The sequence below is a fragment of the Pygocentrus nattereri genome, chromosome 25, assembly GCF_015220715.1.
Source record: "Pygocentrus nattereri isolate fPygNat1 chromosome 25, fPygNat1.pri, whole genome shotgun sequence".
Classification (NCBI taxonomy): domain Eukaryota; kingdom Metazoa; phylum Chordata; class Actinopteri; order Characiformes; family Serrasalmidae; genus Pygocentrus; species Pygocentrus nattereri.
In genome coordinates this window covers 12144731-12165843 of record NC_051235.1, presented here as the reverse complement: position 1 = coordinate 12165843, position 21113 = coordinate 12144731, and the positions used below count along the sequence as shown (strand labels likewise).

The 21113-nt window shown below is 35.9% G+C and overlaps 1 protein-coding gene and 1 long non-coding RNA gene across 2 annotated transcripts in view; one reads left to right on the top strand and one right to left on the bottom strand.

The window, feature by feature from the left end:
* Window positions 1-10888, top strand: part of ptprja (protein tyrosine phosphatase receptor type Ja) — an 88297-nt gene extending 77409 nt beyond the window's left edge. Inside the window, exons 19-29 of the mRNA XM_017709540.2 lie at window positions 1339-1423; window positions 1657-1704; window positions 1830-1838; window positions 1958-2045; window positions 6861-6951; window positions 7804-7877; window positions 7968-8102; window positions 8318-8434; window positions 8636-8796; window positions 9008-9143; window positions 10733-10888. Coding sequence (XP_017565029.2) covers window positions 1339-1423; window positions 1657-1704; window positions 1830-1838; window positions 1958-2045; window positions 6861-6951; window positions 7804-7877; window positions 7968-8102; window positions 8318-8434; window positions 8636-8796; window positions 9008-9143; window positions 10733-10888 — 1100 coding nt within the window. The remainder of the gene's footprint in view (window positions 1-1338; window positions 1424-1656; window positions 1705-1829; window positions 1839-1957; window positions 2046-6860; window positions 6952-7803; window positions 7878-7967; window positions 8103-8317; window positions 8435-8635; window positions 8797-9007; window positions 9144-10732) is intronic.
* A 5414-nt stretch (window positions 10889-16302) lies between these two features.
* Window positions 16303-16658, bottom strand: LOC108434440. Its single transcript, XR_001858373.2, has 2 exons — window positions 16527-16658; window positions 16303-16381 (listed from the first exon to the last, which is right to left on the bottom strand). It is a non-coding gene; the product is annotated as an uncharacterized LOC108434440 (long non-coding RNA).
* Between the last annotated feature and the right edge of the window lie 4455 nt (window positions 16659-21113).

The following is a 21113-nucleotide window of genomic DNA, read 5'->3' as shown; positions in this document are numbered from 1 at the left end:
CAATGGTGGTGCTTTACATCACTGCATTTGACACTTTGCATTGCCCTTGGTGATGTAAGGCTTGGCTGCAGCTGCTTGGCCATGGAAACCCATTACAGGAAGCTCTCCATGCACTGTTCTTCAGGTAATCTGAAGGCAACATGAAGTTTGGAGGTCTGTAGTGATTGATTCTGCAGAAAGTTGGCGACATCTGTGCACTACGTGCCTCAGCATCTGCTGACCCTGCTCTGTCATTTTTCATGTCCTACCAGTACCTGGCTGACTTGATGTCATTCCCAATCACTTCCACTTTGTTATAATACCACTGACAGTTGACTTTACTGAAATTTCACAACAGGAAATCATGGCACCACGCCGGAATTCACTGAGCTCCTGAGAGCAGCCAATTCTTTCACAAATGTTTGTAGAAGCAGTCTGCAGGCCTAGGTGCTTGGTTTTATAGACTTGTGGCCATAGAAGTGATTGGAACACCTGAATTCAATTATTTGGATGGGTGACTGAATAGTTTTAGAAATATAGTGTATCTGTTCTAATTCTCTTCATGGACCTCAGAGCTAATGTTCTTTTCCCCATGTTAAAGTTGGGAATAAGTTGTATCACTTTTTCAGAGTAACACTAATAACATTAACTAAGATAACTGAGGTCACTGATTTAAAGTCAGAAGCAATGATTATACAGCCAGTACACCCATGTTGTACATAATCAAACGTAGCCTCTGTAGCATCTGTGTGCCTTTGTGTTGCCTATTACTGTTAAAGGAGCAGAGTGCTGCCATGGGTTGTTTCACACCAGACCTAGGGCATGGCTTGATTTCCATGAAAAAATTTTCATTTGCCAGCTATGTTTTTCAAACAGTTTCAAATAACTTTTTAGCCATAAAGATTTCAATTGTCTAGTGAAACAGATCTCTGATAGGTGGAATATTGTGTCATAATCATCATGTGTTCTCATAGAGGGTTCTGGGAATTGGAATCCACCAGAGAGTCAGGGTTGGAGGGATGCATGACACATGGAATTGTTAAGTAACATAAAAGAGAAATGATTAAAACCAACAACCGTCATTTTTGAGTGTTACACCATGATTGCATGATTGAAAACATTCATTTGTGTATGGTATTAAAATGGAGAGATTGAGTAATCAAGGTGTTTTTATTAATCATTTATATAATATATATATATATATATATATATATATATATATATATATATAGATATATAAAACACCACCATAACAACACTTCTAAATTCAGCAAACTAGTCCTCCTATGCAAAATGTGAATTTGTCATGTAATAACTGTAATAATATACTATAATTAATTATCTCTCATGCTCTTAAAGTGTTAATTACAGGAGCTATTGGAGGAGCTATAGGTGCTGTTGTTCTTCTACTCATTATAATCATCATTGCTGTTATGTTAAGGCGGTGAGTGTATTTGTTCTTTAGTAGCATCAAAATGAATACAATGCTTCATACACTAATGGATCTGATGTTTTTAAGGTGGTATAGACAGTAATATACAACATCAGTAGTGAGTTAGTAAGTTAGTATGCCCAAGTACTGCTCATGTGTACTTATCTTTATTTTTATTTAAGGCTTTAATTCTTTCGAAACTGTGAAACTGGAGAAAATAATGGTGTTTTGTTTTAATGTGATAGAAAGCAAAGCAAAGTGGATTCTCCAGGTGTTCCAATTCATTCTATACGGTAAGCATATCCCAATGGTTTTCAACAACCATTATGCATTCACATATAAAAACACTATGATGAAAAAATATATGTGCACTACATGCAGAAAAAATAAGGAATTTCATGGTTCTTTTTTTTAACAGAGCCAAAGTGTAAGTACAAATCTTTTTATAACCTGAATTGGTTGGTAAAACAAACTAACAAAAAATTATTCTTTATATCTATGTATTCAATTGAAGATCTGTATGTTCTGTTTGCTCTACATATGCAGCAGCCAACCAATCCGTGTGGAGGAATATGAAGCCCACTACCGAAAACAGAGAGCAGATTCATTCTGTGGTTTTGTCGCAGAGTTTGAGGTAAAAATCTTATGCTATACTAATAACCTTATTATCAGGGACAGACAGCAAAGGTTCTCTTTATCAAGGAAACAAAAAAAAGGGTTAAAGTTACCTTAGTGAAAAGTAAGGCAATCAATTGGTGTAACAGGGAGCGAGGTCGTGGACGCATATGCAGACATATGTGACTTTTATTGTGGGCAAATCCCAAATCAGGGTCATAGCGGTCCAAAGTCAGATGGCCAACACGGATAGATTTAAAGTCAGACATGATAAACATGGAAACACAGAACTAACATATAAACACAACCAGAACAGTTCAAACTACAAAGACCAGCGACCACACAGGGGAAAACACAGGCTTTAAATACATTAAGGAAAATGAGGAACAGGCGGGACCACAGGTGGAAACGATCAGGGGTGGAGTCACGAAACGAGGGGGCTGGACTAAAAAACCAAAACAAAGAACACCTGCTAAACCAAAACACAACACAAACACATGGACAGGACTGGGAGGGGCCAATCATGACAATTGGCCACCAGTGCTAAGTCTCTCCACCTCTCATACTGCCACTTTTAGACAGTTATTGCTATTTGCATTGTTATTGTGCAGTTTCACGTCAGTTCACATGTAGCTATATAAACTTTATAAAGTTCAACTGCTCAAGGGCCCATAGCATTAAAAACTGAATTGTCCTTGCTTTTTGAATAACATATTTGATGTAGTAGTCAAAATTCACCATTCACTCCTTATGGCATATACAACCCCAATTCCAATGAAGTTAAGACATTGTGTAAAACATAAATAAAAGCGTAAAATATTCAAATGGATAAACTTTATTGTTTTTTGCAAGTATTCACTCATTTTGAATTTAATGCCTACAACATGTTCCAAAGAAGTTGGGATAGGGGCAACAAAAGACTGGGAAAGACACAAAAGTGTTACATCACCTTTCCTTTTAACAACACTCAATAAGCGTTTGGAAACTGAGGACACTAATTGTTTTAGCTTTGTAGGTGGAATTCTTTCCCATTCTTGCTTGATGTACAACTTCAGTTGCTCAACAGTCCTGGGTCTCCTTTGTCATATTTTTCGCTTCATAATGCGCCACACGTTTTCAACGGGAGACAGGTCTGGACTGCAGGCAGGCCAGTCTAGTACCCGCACTCTTTTACTACGAAGCCAGGCTGTTGTAACACGTACAGAATGTGGCTTGGCATTGTCTTGCTGAAAGGATGTCCCTGAAAAAGACGTTGCTTGGATGGCAGCATATGTTGCTCCAAAACCTGTATGTACCTTTCAGCATTAATGGTGCCTTGACAGATGTGCAAGTTACCCATGCCATGGGCACTAACACACCCCCATACCATCAGAGATGCTGGCTTTTGAACTTTGTGCTGATAACAATCTGGACAGTCCTTTTCCTCTTTGGCCCGGAGGACACGACGTCCATGATTTCCAAAAACAAATTGAAATGTGGACTCGTCAGACCACAGGACACTTTTCCACTTTGCGTCAGTCCATCTCAGATGAGCTTGGGCCCAGACAAGCCGGCGGCGTTTCTGGGTGTTGTTGATATATGGCTTTTGCTTTGCATGGCAGAGTTTTAACTTGCACTTGTAGATGGAGCGACGAACTGTGTTCACTGACAGTGGTTTTCTGAAGTGTTCCTGAGCCCATGTGGGAATATCCGTTACAGAATGAGTCAGTTTTTAATGCAGTGCCGCCTGAGGGATCGAAGGTCACAGGCATTCAATGTTGGTTTTCTGCCTTGCCGCTTACTTGCAGAGATTTCTCCAGATTCTCTGAATCTTTTGATGATATTATGGACTGTAGATGATGAAATCCCTAAATTCCTTGCAATTGCACATTGAGAAACGTTGTTCTTAAACTGTTGGACTATTTGCTCACGCAGTTGTTCACAAAGTGGTGAACCTCGCCCCATCCTTGCTTGTGAATGATTGAGCCTTTCAGGGATGCTCCCTTTATACCCAATCATGACACTCACCTGTTTCCAATTAACCTGTTCATCTGTGGAATGTTCCAAACAGGTTTTTTTTGAGCATTCCTCAACTTTCCCAGTCTTTTGTTGCCCCTGTCCCAACTTCTTTGGAACGTGTCTGAGGCATCAAATTCAAAATGAGTAAATATTTGCAAAAAACAATAAAGTTTATCCATCTGAACATTAAATATCTTGTCTTTGTAGTGTATTCAATTGAATATTTGTAGAAAAGTATTTGCAAATCATCATATTCTGTTTTTATTTGTTTTACGCAATGTCCCAACTTTATTGGAATTGGGGTTGTACTTCATATATGGAAACAAAGCTGCAAAAATGGCATGTTTTGAAATAATGTTTTTCATAATGTCACAAAAACTGACACATTCACAATGTCCACTGTTGATGGGATTCCATAACTGTTTTAGGCCAGGAAAACAAATATTTGCAGTATTTCACTGCCACATAGATTTAGGAACTGGATTTCTGGCCTCTTACCAATTTTTGGCACTTACCAATTTAAATGTTTATCAGTGTTTTTGTTGTGTTGTGTATTTAAAAAAATTAAACATAAACATGGCTGTAACACTAAAAGGTGCTGTCTGCATGCTGCATGCATTTAGACACACAGATTCCTTTCTATATAAACTTGTATATTGGTACAAAACATTTACCTTATCTTCAGATGTACACACGTAAATAAGCATTTATGTTTATGTTTTAAAAGTTGAGAATAATATGAGAAAGAGAATAAGATCTTCAAAAATGCAAATACTAATTTGCTTTTGCTTCATGCAGGTTCTTTACTGCAGATTTCCCAGTTCATGCAACATAAAAATTGCACAGGGACAACCTCCATAATCTCCACAGATCATGTGCATCAAATAAGGATGATTTCTTAAAGATAATTTTCTTTTTAAGAATATTTTTTCAGGAATTATTCAAAATTGAATATCACTTCGAGCACAGTTATGGGATTACAATACAGACTTGCAATGCAGCCTTTAAATTGGGCCTGTTAAATAATTCATTCATTGTTTTCACGACTGTTACAAAAAACATAAATACATATACATTCCCATTACATATTGCATATATCTGGCTATTCAACCTATAGCAGTTTAGTGCCAGCCGTCAGGCCCAGACTGTTTTTTGAATAGGCCACAACACAGGGTCAGCCAGGCAGAACAGAGATCATTTATGTATGATCAATCTTAAAGGTACAGTAGGAAAAAAAGGCTGTTTAATTTGCTTCAATTTTATACTGCAATTTCCCCCTGGGATCAATAAAGGAATCTGAATCTATATGCATAAATGCTATTAGTTGGTGAATACCAGTACTGAGTGTGTGCTGTAAGTGCCACAATAGATATAATAGATAGAAACTAGTTTATGGAATTCAACCCACTCAAATAAACATGATGTTGCATAATAAAGAATATCCTTTATTAATAAAGACTTGATTCAGACTTACAATTATTATAAAAGCTGTGCTTTTGGTAATTTAATGAGAGGTTAACCTAACCAAGCTAATTTAAGTTAATCTTACTAATCCAATATTATGCCTGACTTTAAAAAGTGAGGTAATCATATTTACTATAGAAGTGTGGATTTTCTGAGGCAATAAATTTGCATGATTTTTTAAATTAAAACTAACTTAATTTCAGAGCACCCAGTCAATGCCATGTGTATCCTTGTGTTTATGTGTCTTTGAATTTTACAAACATTTAAGAGTTTGTTGAAAAAAAGTTTATATTAGACAGACTCAGTACTCTGGGTTAAAGAAGAGAATGATGAGCTTGTGGTCAGCATTAAAGTTACTTTTAAATTCCTTTAATTGGAAAACGCACTTACTAATATTTACTATACATTTACTTTTTTAACTTGAGTATGTTTAAATATGGATACTTTCTTACTTTCAATCAATATATTTCTGGGAATTTTGGCTCAACGTGTCCACTTTTAATTCAGTATCATTTTGACACAGAACCCATTCTTTCACTTAAGTACAGTTTCTCTGTACTTTCCCCATCTAAAGGTTGGAAAATGGTAATGCTAAAATGTATTTTATTTTTAGAACATGAAACCACAAAAATGTCTCTTTAAGTGTTAAAATGTTATAATTCAAGCTATTTTGATATTTTGATCAAATTAATGTGTCACGATTGGCCCCTCCCAGTCCTGTCCATGTGCGTTTGTTTTGGTTTTGTAACTCCGCCCCTGATTGTTTGCACCTGTCCCTCGTTATCCCTGTGTATTTAAGCCTTGTGTTTGCCCTTTGTCTTCGATGTTGCTCATCGTGTTTGTGCTGTTGAAAGCTCTGTGCTGATTTGAGTCTGTTATTTGTCATGTCTGAACCCCAATCTCTCCATGTTGGCTCAATGACCCTGGACCGTTACGACCCTGATTTTGGATTTGCCCTCAATAAAAGTCGCTTACCTCCGCACATGCGTCCGCTCCCTCGCTCCCCGTTACATAACAATTTTGTTGGTGTGAAGTTCAAAAATATTTTAATAGGTAGATGAATGTTCAGCTCCTTGCCTGCATGCTATCAGACTCAATATGTTGGTACAGTGTTCATACTAAAAGTATGATAGACCATGATGCATAAGCATTTTATCTTATTTTTTATCTCCTAAACATGTATTTATGTCTAAGCTTCTTATCATTATAGTAAATTGCTGTCTGTGAACAGTTGAAAATCTTGAGAGCTTTATAATGTGAAACGCTATGTAGTGCTCTAAGCTAATTAAAAATGCAGAGATCTTGCATGTTAACCAAATTACTTGCATGTGTATGTTTTTGTGTGTATATGTATATGACCATGTGTGTTTAGGATCTGAAGCTGGTTGGAGTGAACCAGACGAAGAATAGTGCTCTAGCCCCTGAAAACAGGGCCAAGAATCGCTATAACAATGTGCTCCCATGTAAGCCACCAGTACAAACATACATTCAAAAACTGCTAATATCTGGAGGTGTAATTGCTTTCTAACACTGAGAATGAGTTGTATATGTTCTCTATGTGCTTATTTAGGGCCCCTGATATGTATTAGCACCTGTGATACAGTGCAAAAAGGCTATATAAAAAAAATGCTTATAATTTGTATGAGCTTTATCTTAAACTGCAAATCTAAGAAAAATCTAAACTTTCAATTAAAAATTATTAAAATAAATAATCAAGTTGTGTTTTTTTAAATTATATATCGCAATTATTGCCACCCCATAAATGAACAAAATTTGACAGAAATATTTTCAGTCATACATTACCTTTTACAAACATACATGGAACTAAGAAATGGTCATGCAAAACTTCCTGCTTTACTGAGATATAAACATGTGACATGCAGGCTAAATACTGTTAGTCACTGAACAGTGTAATAAAGCTCAAAGAATACACAGCCTTTGATGGCCTTTTCTTGGTGATCATTAACAAGGGTAACATTAATTTTGCCATTGGTTTAGTTCTAACTGTATTCTGTGTTATTAAATGACTATAGCACAATGCTGTACATTTAGGCTAAACAATTTAGCAATTTAACTCCTCATCATTTTATTATGCCTTTAGCCTGCTAAGGATCTTTCCACAAAGTAAAAACCTACCTGAGAACTAACTTTACAGTTTTTTTTACTGTTTTTTTGTGGGGGTTTTTTTCATAACATCTATGCAAACTTATTACTCTGACTTGTGATCAGCTACCTGTTCCCTTGTAGACATATGTTATGGATGATTAGCCATTATGTAATCTAATTTGGTTGTCTTTTATTAATTCTGACTGCAGATGACACATCACGTGTAAAGCTTTCTGTGTTGGGCAGCTCTTTTGATGATTACATTAATGCCAGCTACATGCCGGTATGTATGGAATGAAAAGGCCACTTGGTATTGCAGCAGAGTCAGAAATATAATCATTGATGTCTCAGTGACTGTGTGTGTTGGTTCTAGGGTCACACATCCAGAAAAGAGTTTATCGCAGCTCAAGGCCCTTTGCCCTGTACTGTCAATGACTTTTGGAGGATGATATGGGAAAAGAACATCCACACCCTTGTCATGCTGACCAGATGCAATGAGCAGGGACGGGTACATATTGCTAATACACATTGCTAAGTCTTCTCTTCTTTCCATGGGGGTTTTCTGTGAGAACATCCTGCCTCAAAACTGACTTCTTGCTGGAGTATAACCATCCTTTGTTTGTTTTGTCTCTATGCATAAGTGACAAACATTTGAGAAACATTTACCATTCAAACAAGCCAGTGTTGCCAGTGATTCAATACAATGCATTCTATCATTCTTAGGTGAAATGTGAAGAATATTGGCCATCACAATCAAAACATTTCAGCAGCCTAACAGTGACTACCACTTCAGAGATCTTACTGGAGGACTGGACCATACGGGACTTTCATGTGAAAAATGTAAGCACTATTGTTTCCAATTTAACCTTATAGATAGTATCACAGTCTTTGAGAGGGTTATAGGAGGTCCTCTTGTCTCTTGTTTTGTTTGGTCGGTGCCTGTACCACAACATAAAGCTATATTATATCAATGTTTATATTTAATATGTGTTTATTTTGTGAATTATGGCGATATTGCCAATGCTATTCCCCCTACACCAGGTAAAAACAGCAGAGACTCGGTCAGTTCGACAATTCCATTTTACGGCCTGGCCTGATCATGGCGTTCCTGAAACCACAGAGCTTCTCATCAACTTTAGGCACCTTGTCCGTGAACACATGGATCAGTTTTCACGCCACTCACCTACCCTTGTGCACTGCAGGTACTTTAACAATCAACACTCATGATGTTGAGTGGAATTACATGCCCTTCAGCACATGTGCCATAAAATATGTAACACTTATATATAAATAACGTTTAACTGTAGTACTTGTTCCTAAATCAGTTATTTCAAGTCTTGCTCATAAATCCTTTTCCAGCCTGCCTCATTATATTAATGATTAACTTTCTTATATATGCAATCTGTGTTATAGTGCAGGTGTGGGTCGCACAGGAACCTTCATCGCCATTGATCGTTTGATATTCCAGATTGAACGTGATGGAGTGGTGGATGTGTATGGGATCATCCATGACTTGCGCATGCACAGACCACTCATGGTGCAAACAGAGGTACAGTAGCAGCAGAACTCAGAAGTCCGCATTTACAGTTATACCGACAGTAACATTTATGTTAATCTCAGCTGCAGAATATAACTGCACACATACATTAAGGCTCATTAAGTTGTCATGACAAGAATGAGATGGAGGAAGACAGATCAAGGAAGTACATTCAATTGATGTGTGCTACATTTATGAATCTGAAACTTGGGTGATAGAGGTTTGAAATTTGGCTTGGGTAGAATAGAATAGAATAGAATAGAATAGAATAGAATAGAATAGCTATGTGTAAAAAATGCTCATACAGTTTCAGTTTCTGTATAATACAGTAAAATTCTGCATTCTCACTTACTGTCCCACAATGTGAACTAGCCTACATAATATCATCATTTGTTCATTTTGTGAGGAACAAATGATGTCTTGAGACATTCTGCCCATTGTTCTTTATGGCATGAAAAACATGGTGAAATACTTGAAAATATCATATTGTGTCTGATGTGTAGTTCTGATGCAAAAAAATGGTCACATGCATTAAGAGAACTGAAACTATATATGTATATACATATATATGTAGTGCCCACTCACCAAGCACTTTATTAGGAACACCTGTATCCCTACTCATTATTCAAGTATCTAATCAAGTATGCCAATCATGTGGCAGCAGTGCAGTGCATAAAATCATATAGATACAAGCTAGCAGCTTCAGGTAATACTCACATTAACTATCACAGTAGGGAAAAAAGCTCAGTGAATTGGACTGTGGTGTTTGAGTTTGAGTACGCTTATCTGCTGATCTCCTAGATTTTTCCTAGACAGTCTCTAGAGCTTGCTCAGCATAGTGCAATGAAGAAAAATATCCAGTGAGTGGCAGCGTCTTGTTGAGGAAAGAGGTCAACAGAGAATGGCCAGACTGGTTTAAGCGGAAAGAAATGCTACTGTGACTCAGATAAGCACTCTGTGCAACTGTGGAGAGAAGAAAAGCCTCTCAGAATGCATAGGTCGAACCTTCAGGCAGATGGGTTACAATTGGCTGGTTCCTGGTTACGTTTCTGTCATCCAAGAACAGAAAGTTAAGGCCGCACTGGGCACAGGCTCATCAAAAATGGATAGAAGACTGTAAAAACATAGTCTGGTCTGATTAATCTCTTTTGCTGAGGCACAAAGAGTATAGGGTCAGAATTTGGTGCCAACAGCATGAATCCGTGTACCCAACCTGTCTTACATTGATAGCCCAGGCTAGTGTATTGGTGTGGGGAATGTTTTCTTGGCACACTTTAATCTTGGCCCATTAATACTGACTAATTGTTGCTTGAATGCCAGCGCCTATATGAGTATTGTTGCTGACCATGTGCACTCCTACATGGCCACAATTTACCTGTCTTCTAATTGCTGCTTTCAGCATGATAATGCAACACCACAAAGCAAAAGTCATTTAAATTGTCTTCAACATCTTGTGGAATGCATACCATGAAAAACAATTTCGATAGAAAAGCAAGGCCGCACCCAGTATTATTATAGTGCTCCTAATAAAGTGCTCAGTTAGTACATATCTTTAGAGGTTTATGTATTGCTAATGAAATTTCTTGTTTTTGCTTTACTAGGATCAGTATGTGTTCCTTAACCAGTGTGCTGTGGACATCATCAGATCCCGGATTGGTACAAATGTAGACTTAATCTACCAGAACACAGCAGCGCTCACGATTTATGAGAACTTTGAACCTATGAAGAAATCCAAAAATGGCTACCATAAAGCATAATTTTTTCTTAGAGTAAGGCTTGAGGATTCTTTAGGATTTAGGATTAGACATTTTGTTATGTTTCCATGTTTTAAACAATGGAAAATCTTATTTAATAAAAAAATGTATATTTATTGGATGCAAATAAAAAAAATGTGTAGGACGTTTGTAGGTATGCATGTAAACAAGCACTATTCATGTATTTTTAAAATAATGTAACTCATCAGGTACAGTTTTATATTGTTGCTGTTTAAAGAACAACATGTATCTTCAAAATGATAATGTTACAGGAGATGACAAAAACTTTCTTAACTCATAATATAAGTTAAAATAAAGTGGTATTATTCCAAGTGATTCTGAAGAATATAAGTGGTCCATTCATTATGAAATGTTCACACATTTTAAAAAACAGCTGCTGAGCTGAAATGATATAGAAAAACAAAAATTGACAAAAATGGAGATATGTGTTTCTCTTTGGCTGGTGACGATACATTAGATAGATTTATTTTAGTTTTTCACAGTATTTCTGCAAACTAAGGTCTCTGCTCTTTAAAAATGAACAGTCATCAGAATGAACATCTTTCAGCTAGTGTTTAATTTTTCGGTAACACTTTATTTGAAGGCTACCTACATAAGGGCTTCATGACGCATTCATAAGCACTGAATAATGCGTTTATGAAGCACTACTTGAACATTTATCAAGTGCCTATTTCGGTTCTCGCAACCTGACATAAGATGTTTTATGAAATAAATGACATTGTACTGACATAATAAGAATAAACCTTGAACATATTTACAGCACTAAACATATTTAAAACACTATACATAACTATAGATGTCAGCATTCTTAAGATGACATTGTATTAATATCAGGTGAAATATGCCTGGAAACCACCCCCTCTTCCCTCCATGGCATAGATAAGATGATTGATGCAATTATGTATAGTGTTTTAATTGTGTTTAGTGCTGTAAATATGTTCAACATTTATTCATATTATGTCAGTATAATGTCATTTATTTCATAAAACATCTTATGTCAGGTTGCGAGAACCGACATAAGCACTTAATAAATGTTCAAGTAGTGCTTCATAAACACATTATTCAGTGCTTATGAATGTGTTATGAAGCCCTTATGTAGGTAGCCTTCAAATAAAGTGTTACCAATTTTTCATAGTACACTTACAAAGCATATAACAGAACGATAAACTATTTAACCTCATCTGAATATGATATCCTATAAATACGTACAGAGATGGTAATGGTAAACAAGTGTAGCAAACTGCTCAGGAGTTCAGTTGTTTTAACCATGTTAATGATCTTAAAATGGTTAAATATGTAATGTATGTAGAAAAAAATGTTTGGTTTTGTAAATAGTAAAGTGATGTGAGAATTTAATGATGAACATTATATATATATATATATAAAATATGATACTTTTCATGTAATATGTTATTACAAATGTAAAAAGGTGGCTTAATAAAGCAAAATATAATAATTAATGGCCAAACAAATAAAGTACTATATAAATGGACCAGTGAAGTGAAATAAAGTAAATTATGTTCGGTAACACTTTACTGTAGGGCACGGTAATGAAGGCTACATGACACTTACATAAGCACTTCATGACAACCAACACAAACATACATAAACGTTTATAAACACTTATTCCATAAGTCGTTAGTTGTCATAAAGACTGCTTTTAGTGGCTTTGTGTTTGGTATGTCAGGGTGACACAGTGCTAGTGAAGTGACACAGCTTTACAAAATGAGGCAGTTGGTTAAACTGAACAAAAGTGTTAATTTCAAGGCCTACACAAGCGCAGTAGTGAGGTTGGGCACTGATTTTGGGCGAATAAGCCTGGCGTGCATCAAAGAAAACAGACTACACAGAAAGGGAAGTAAGTCTGTGAAATTCTTTGTACAATTTTATTTCATCGTGTGCAAATTCTGTAACCCTTTACTCATTCTTCATTAAAGAGAAAACTATGGTGCAGGATGCAAGTTCCAGTACTTTTCAGTGACTCCTCTGTTGAGATCCTGTTGAGGGAAGAAGATACAACTCTTTAGTTCTTACCTTCCAAGCACACTGGCTTAGGTCTTCCACTTCTCTCTTAAAATGTCCTTCCATAAAATACAAGCTTGCCTCTCAGGTTACTGCTTCAGTGTCTTGGCCCCTCAGTGGTAGAACACACTTCTCCCTAAACTCTGCACTGCACCATCTTGCGGCAGTCGTGGGCTGGAGGTGAGGGATCTGGCCCTGTGATCGGAAGGTTGCCGGTTCGGTCTCCAGGGCCGACAGTCCATGACTGAGGTGTCCTTGAGCAAGACACCTAACCCCCAACTGCTCCCCGGGCGCCGTGGATAGGGCTGCCCACCGCTCCGGGCAAGTGTGCTCACTGCCCCCTAGTGTGTGTGTTCACTAGTGTGTATGTGGTGTTTCACTTCACGGATGGGTTAAATGCGGAGGTGGAATTTCCGCGGTTGTGGGATCAAAAAAAAGTATCACTATCTCTCTCAGCTCCTTCTGTCATCGACTGAAGAACCGCACACTCTTAACTCAATCTGTAGACCTGTGCTATAAATATGTATTTAACTATATTTAACTATAAGGTATGACTGGTCTTTTAGGATATAGATTCCTGCTGTCTCAATCTACAATATTCTGTTGTGATTTTGCTTCCACTGTTTGCACATTTTGTGCAGGTTAAGAGAATCTGCTAAATGACTAAATAATGTGGGTTATGAAAAATCATTTTCATGAATCCTTAATCAAATACTATGACACTGTATTGACATTCTTATGTATGTTTTCTCTGGCCCCTAAGTGAGTTCCATTTTACAGTTCAGAATATTTTTATGAATCCTTATTCAAGTGCCATGACACTCTTATGTATGTTTTCTCTGGCCCTTAAGTAAAATGAGTTCCACATCTTTACATAAATTTTCTTAAGTAAACTTTATTCTCAACTTGTTTTATGTGAGTTTCATTTAACTGTTTCGAATGTGCTGTTGGCCATGCTACCTAATAAACAAATATTTGTAATTTAGTATGAAAATTGTTACTCTTAATATCTAATGGCAGCAGTAAATCAAAATGTGGAAACAAATTTACATTAAACACCTTTACTGAGAAAAAGAAAATGCCTTCAATATACAAAGTTTTCTTTTTTTTTCAATATTTGTGATTAATAGGCAGGTTGTTCCATTACCTTATCACTCAAAAGTTAAATGCACAGACATATTAACTAGCTCGTACTACAAACTGACTGTAGTGAATATAAATGAAACTTGCATTGTAACAATCATGTTAACAATACCAAGATACTCCAAACTTCTAAGACATCCTATTTAAACACAGGCTTTAATTACTTAACATTTCCTACAAACACATTTTTTTCAGTACAAAAGAAAATGACCACAAACCTAAATGAAGTTTACATATTCAGATGCCTTTGTATCACACATATTTTATCAACTTAACTTTTATGTGAGCTTATACACAGTTGGTAGAAGGAGGTGTTTCTTTTTCATTTCTAGAATTTGCTGAGCCATGTCACTAGTAATTGCTTGCCTACAACGTTCAGCATAAGCTGACATCTTCTCAACAGTGTCATTGCATTCTGGCAAAGCAGCAAAGGCATCTGGAAATGCTATGTAAAGCTCTGCAATTGGAACACTTTGCGCAATCGTGTTTCTGTCGACGTTTTGCTTTTCAAACGCCCTCTTCATCGAGCCACATCTTCTGTATGGCTTCAGTGCCAGCTTATAGTGTTTTATGACCCCTTCAATCGTCTTCACTGCAAAAAATAAGGCATGAAAAGTCATGATCCTCAAATACTGAAATATAAAATCCTCAAATGCATGAATATATAAAACTACAGTCCTGTGTCTTTGGAAAACCTGACTAACAATGCTGGGAAAATCAAACGTGCTGTACAGTTAAAATGCCAACAACGACATAAAAAATACTGTATTTCTATGTAACCTGACACCAGCATGAAAATGTCTAATTACTTCAGTGGTTGGTAATATCACTAAAGTTAAAATTTCCTATGTCCAAGACACAAAGCGAATCTTAATGATCAACACATTTTACAGCTATGGCAACGTCTAGACCTGCAACTATTGAAAATTGTTTTGAAAATCCATCTTATAAAAGTAAGAAAAGCTCAAGACATGTTTCACTTTAAAGATTCATTGTAAAACATGATGTTTAACTCTTACTGTTATGTATTATTGCTAGTTTTCATACTACTCAAAAACTGAACAATAATTGCTATTATTATTACCATCACTTACTGTTAGGTTGCTTATGTATGATTGCTGGAATATATTTATTTATTATGCTCTTTATTTACAGTATTTTACAAAAGTTTGAATAGCCCTCCTCAAATCAGACATTCTGTTGATTATGTAAGTGTAAAATGAACACATCCACTATAACAAACAACTTAAATATGGCATATATGTGGCAATTTCTAGCAATTTGCTAAATTTAACACATTTGAAAAAATTACATTTATATATATTTTAACTTTTGTAACATAACATATATAAAGTGCCATAAAGTCTGCACACGGCTGTCAGTGTCAGCAAATAACAATGATAGCATTTTTTTTTTTTTTTACTCATTTGACCAGGGGTGTCCACATTGTCCCATATGGCTCTTTGCTCTTTAAATAAACTTTTTAATAAAAAAGTTTATTATGTAACACAGCAAAGTAATGAGAAAACATAACCAATAAACAATTATTGTTGTTGTGGTTGTGTTAATTGATTAGCTGGTGTTGTCCAGCTAATTGATTAATTAATGTAGAGCAACAGGAAACCTCTGTCCTGCCTCTGACTACAGACAAGAAGTGTTTGCTTTGACAGAAAACAAGGCCAACCAAAAAGTGTTTTTTTTTTACCTGTGAGCAGGTACTTTAGACTTTAGTGTCTAACTTTAGACTTTTTGCAACAGGTTACTTGCTAGTGTTCAACAGTTTCCATTTCACATGGTAAAAGCCACTACAAATCTTCTGGCAAGGTTTTTAAAAATGTCTTCTAATGGTGCTGTACATTATTCTGAATTATGAAGACTTTGTATTAAATGACAAAGAACTTTGTATTGATCTAATTAATTTATTAAATTACTTTTTTGAACGCATATTTTTTTCAGAACTGTGATTTTTTTTTCACAGTTTTCTACAATATTGCTCTTCCATTATGTTGCAACATAAGACAATCATTAAAATGACCTCTGCAGTAATAAGTCTAATAAGTCACAGAACTGATAAACAGGAAAAATCAGTAATAAGGTGGAGTCAGAAAAGGAACCAGGAAGGGAGTGAGCAGAAGAGTGTGCTTATTCACTTACTATGGGTCCTGCTGTTGCCAAGTTGAAGACTCTCGTTATCACATCCACGAGAAGACTTTTTCTTCTTTTTCTTTTTCGGCACCTCCTCTGAAGAACTGGACGTGTATGATGATGTGCTCGATTCATCATCTGATGAAGTCTGAATGGTTTGCCTCTCTGGGTATACAATAATGAAATAAATAAGGGAGGAAGAAAACAAGAAAAATGCTGTTTTAAAGAATATGGATTAGGTTTAAATCTGTTGTATGTATTAATTTACCCCATGTATTACAACCCATTGTTGCTGTTTTTTAATACATACTCAGCTGAGGAGCCGATGATTTTATCTGGCTGAGCAAAAATTCTTTGTCATCCTTCAGATCCGAATTCACTTGTTCCAGCATTTTGATCTTTTGTTCCATCAGTTCAACTTTGCCCCTCAACTTTTGAAGCTCCAAAACAGCTGTGGGAAACATCCCTACCATGAAAAAGGTAACCGTTTCAAAAAATTACAAGACAACTGAGACAAAAGAACAGACCTAATGGATCAAGTTTATCCATAAGCTAAGATAATATATTGCAGACACTGACTTTCCAGCCTGTCTTCAGACCTAATAAAAGATTCTGGGCCCTATTTAAAGTATATAGTATATAACTAAATGGAAACAAGCATATCATATTTAGGGCTATGTGGTACAAAAAGTTAGCGGAAGGCATTTTAAAAATGCAATGCAATGTAAAAAAAATAAATAAATACTCAAATTTAACACTAGTCATGGCTCAATTAGAAAGAGAATGAACATAAGGTATCTTGAAAGTACCTCTCAGAAGGCAATATGATTTCTGTCTTGTTGTGTGAAATCTGTTACACTGAATTACCTCACATTACTAGCCTAATGCTTTCTTTCACCTGGAAGTTGTTTTCTTGTATGTGTGTAATCTTAATCTTAACGCCAATGTGAACATCCAGCTGTGAGGTTTTGATATAGGCAATCTGGGATAAATTGGTGGAATTTACATAGCTGGTCATTCTAATTCCTTACAAATTGCAATACCAGACCTCCTCTAGTAAAACAAATCCAGCTCAAATAGAGAGAAAGCTAGTCCTGAGCTCAGGTACTGCTAGAAACAAAAAGTCACTGTCGATAGGGCTTCAAAATGTGTAAATACAATGTAATCCACTATGAAAAAATTATGTTGTATAATAACCTTTTTTCAGGGGGCTTGCCATCTGCAGCTTTCTCTTTTTAGGAAGTGAGGTGGATGCCTTTTCTGGGCTGGAGTCCAAAGCCAATGTCCTCTCATCTGTTTTATAGAAAAATAAAAAGAAGAGACAAGCATTAAGAGAGAAATTAAATGAAAAAGAAAAACAAGATAAAAGGAGAGAATTTATGCTTTCAAATATTATCTATGCTTGCATGTGAAATGTACAAACAATATACATAAAGATAAATAGAAAGAAAATTATAAACAGCTACTATTAGAACACTCAGAATACTGTTAATATTCAACAATAAATGTTTAGTTTTCAGCCTAACTTTGAGTGGAATTGTAAGCTGTCAGAAATCTACCAAGCTTGACAACTTAGACCTAGTTAAATGAAATGTAGGATATGTTTACTGTAGTTTGGAGTTTTTTCATTCACATACAGGCAATTTGTGGCTGAAAGGAACCTGTATTAATGAGATCAGTTCCCTTCCTTTCAACAAACGCACATTAAATCTACTTCTTGGGTGCTAACAGCTCCCTCTTACAGAGAATTTTTACCCAGATTTTGGTTTTGACCTGGCTTTGTCCTTTTACCTGACTGTAATTTGGATAAATGATGAATGTATATGCAATAAATAAGTACAGACAACAAGTGTATAATAGTAAGAGACATATTATGCTTTTTTTTTAAAAGACCTATTATGATTTTTGTGCATGTAAATGTTCTCCAAAGTCACGAATTCTGTCAAATCGAAGTTCAGAGGGAGAAAATCTCTCCCACAGAAACCACTTTTCTCGGCTGCTCAAAATACCTTGTTGGTACTCCAGCATTTTCTCTGTTACAAAGTGATGCCATCCCAAAACAATTCTTACTGCCTGCCTACCGGCAAGCTTAGCATGCTAATACAACATGGTAAAATGTTTTAGTAACAGTGACGCATGTAAATCTATTCTAGTAGACCTCAAAAATAATGAGCATAAAAGACCCCCTTTCACAGAACAATAATCTGTGGTTTATATCTTATTTTAAGTTTAATAAATTCAAACTTGTAAAGATCCCTGTTGCTTACTTTACACTACATGTGTTGCAAATAATTAAATAATAAAAGTTTAATTTTAGCTTAAAAGTAAGCAACCTACCTACTTTGTAACATTTATTTCATTTAAAATGAACCATGAGTAAACATAGTTTTAATCCCTTACACTAAAAATGTAAACTATTAATATATTAAGTACAAAAAGCGTCAGCGAAACATCTTCATAAAGTGGCATAATAGTTCATATTACCACTCTGTGAAACAACTATAACTGTAGATATGTTGATTTTAACATTTACATAACATTTTAACATTAACAAATATGAAAGATGAAGTATAGAAGATGTTTTGCTATGCAGACACCTTTCATGTGTATTACCAAACTCAGTTATAAGGTGATGGAAGTTTGCCTGTTTTACACGAGGATTTCTAATGTCATTCTATTTATACTTTATAATTCTAATTTTATTTGGAAAGCTTTTGTACTTCACTATATTGCATATTACATACACTTCATCTCCAAATTGCTGCACACACACTAAGATACAGAATGAAAGACCTTCATAAATTCATATTGTTCTATACAAAATTGCTATTCAAAGAATTATAAATGAGAATCATGATTTCAGTTTTAAGTCAAAAATCATAAGTAAAATCTAATGAAAAATCGTGCAGCCCACATAACCACATGCATGTTAGTTAGTTAGTTAACAGTTTATCTAGCTACTGACCTTTCTTGATGGATAAGACTGGGGTCGTGACAGCAGTTTCTTTTTGCCATGCTGTGGACTGGTACATGAACTCTCGCCCGTGATTATTTCCACATCTGTTTCTGAGAAATAAAGTTACTTTATTTTATTTAGCCTTAAACCAGCCAGCTGGCCAAATACGTTGAGTAACTGTTACACACCGTGCTTTTGTGGAGGAAGAGATGTTCCTGGTTCCCCCTTTGGCTCCTTTTCAACTTGTTCTTCTGACTTAGTGCGTGTAGTTATACGATTCTGTTTCTCGTAATCAGACATGAAAGAAAATAAGATCAGCCCATTGCCTTGCCCATTGATTGCCTTACCATTGCCGTTTTGTTTGTGTTTTCTCTATCCTTTAGCCTAGCCCCTTTACCTGGTTTTTGCTCTTCTGTGTACCGACCTATCTTCAGTCCGACCACCCTCTGGTATGTCTATGTTGCTGCTGCTATTGTTGTTTCTGACCCTGCCTGCCCCTTACTATTCTCTTGTATTGCCCTATTATATTAAAACTTGTAAGATCCATCAGCGAGTGTCTCACCTGTTACTGGCAGTCATGACAATAGTCACCCCTGATTGAACTTTACCTCTATATTTCGATATCTTGATATCAATTCAAGGTTCGACCTCTGCCTGAAAATTAAAGTTTAAAAAGAAACAAAAATACTGGCTGGCTTGCATTTGTTTACATTTCTATGATTACAGTTTTATATATATATATATATATATATATATATATATACGCAGTCCTGAGCAGATAGAAATGGAGTTATTATAGTTTAAGTTTATTTAATATTTTCCAAGTTTGACTTTGGCTAATGATCATCCAGTCACATGAGTTCAGAATTACTGAAAGTTTTATTGTAACAGTCCATTGTCCAGCCCCTTTAGCTAAAGTTTGAATAATATTAACTTGGCACTGTAATTATTTAATGGGGCATTTATTTAATCCACAATTTTTCCAGAACAGGTCCCACAAGTACTATCCTGAAACAACTCGGCCTCTACCTTCACTAAAATCTGTACAAAACCACTGTGCCTATTAAAATATTATTAATCTGAAATAAATTGAATAAAAAATTTCAGACTGATGAGGAATTGTATTTAAGAGGATTTAGACAGTGTTTCATCCCACTGTGGTCGACTGTGTTATGGTGGTGGGCATTACTTTCAATTTCTTTGTAATGTAGACATTTATAAGTTATGTGTATAAACTTGTGGGTTTTTTGAACTAATGTTTTACCCTCCTAAATCTAATGTAGATTTTCTCAAGGTCTGCAGCTAAGACAACTTGACATGCTTGAAGATGGGATTGCTGGCAGTTCAAGAACGCTGACCAAAATGGCACATACAGTAAGAAAGGTCTGGTTATGACTGCTTCATTATATATAGATCCCTATCAAGTAAATAGGTAAATCAAATTTGACAGGTATTGTTTGTGCGTTTTACAAACAACCCATTGGTGATTTAGGTGAATCGGGTTGTGACCCAGCCAGAAGTTGATTATATTGCCACGGTTGGCCCCTCCCAGTCCTGTCCATGTGTTTGTGTTTTGGTTTTGTAACTCCGCCCCTGATTGTTTTCACCTGTCCCTCATTGTTCCGTGTATTTAAGCCCTGTCTTTGCCCCTTGTGTTTGCCAGTCTTTGTATCTTTGTATCTCATCTTTGTATCATTGTATTGGTTTCTGTTTGATGTCTCGATTCTGGTTTTTGTCATGTCTGTCCCCCGATCTGTCTGTATCGGCTACATGAACCTGGACTGTTTTGACCACGACCCTGATTTGCACCTAATAAATCTCGCTTATCTCAGCGTGTGCGTCCACCTCCTCGCTCCCCCTTACATATATATGGTCCATCACTCCCTGAATTAAAGCTGGGAGGCAGGGACAGATACAGTATTTAGCCTATACAATGAAAAG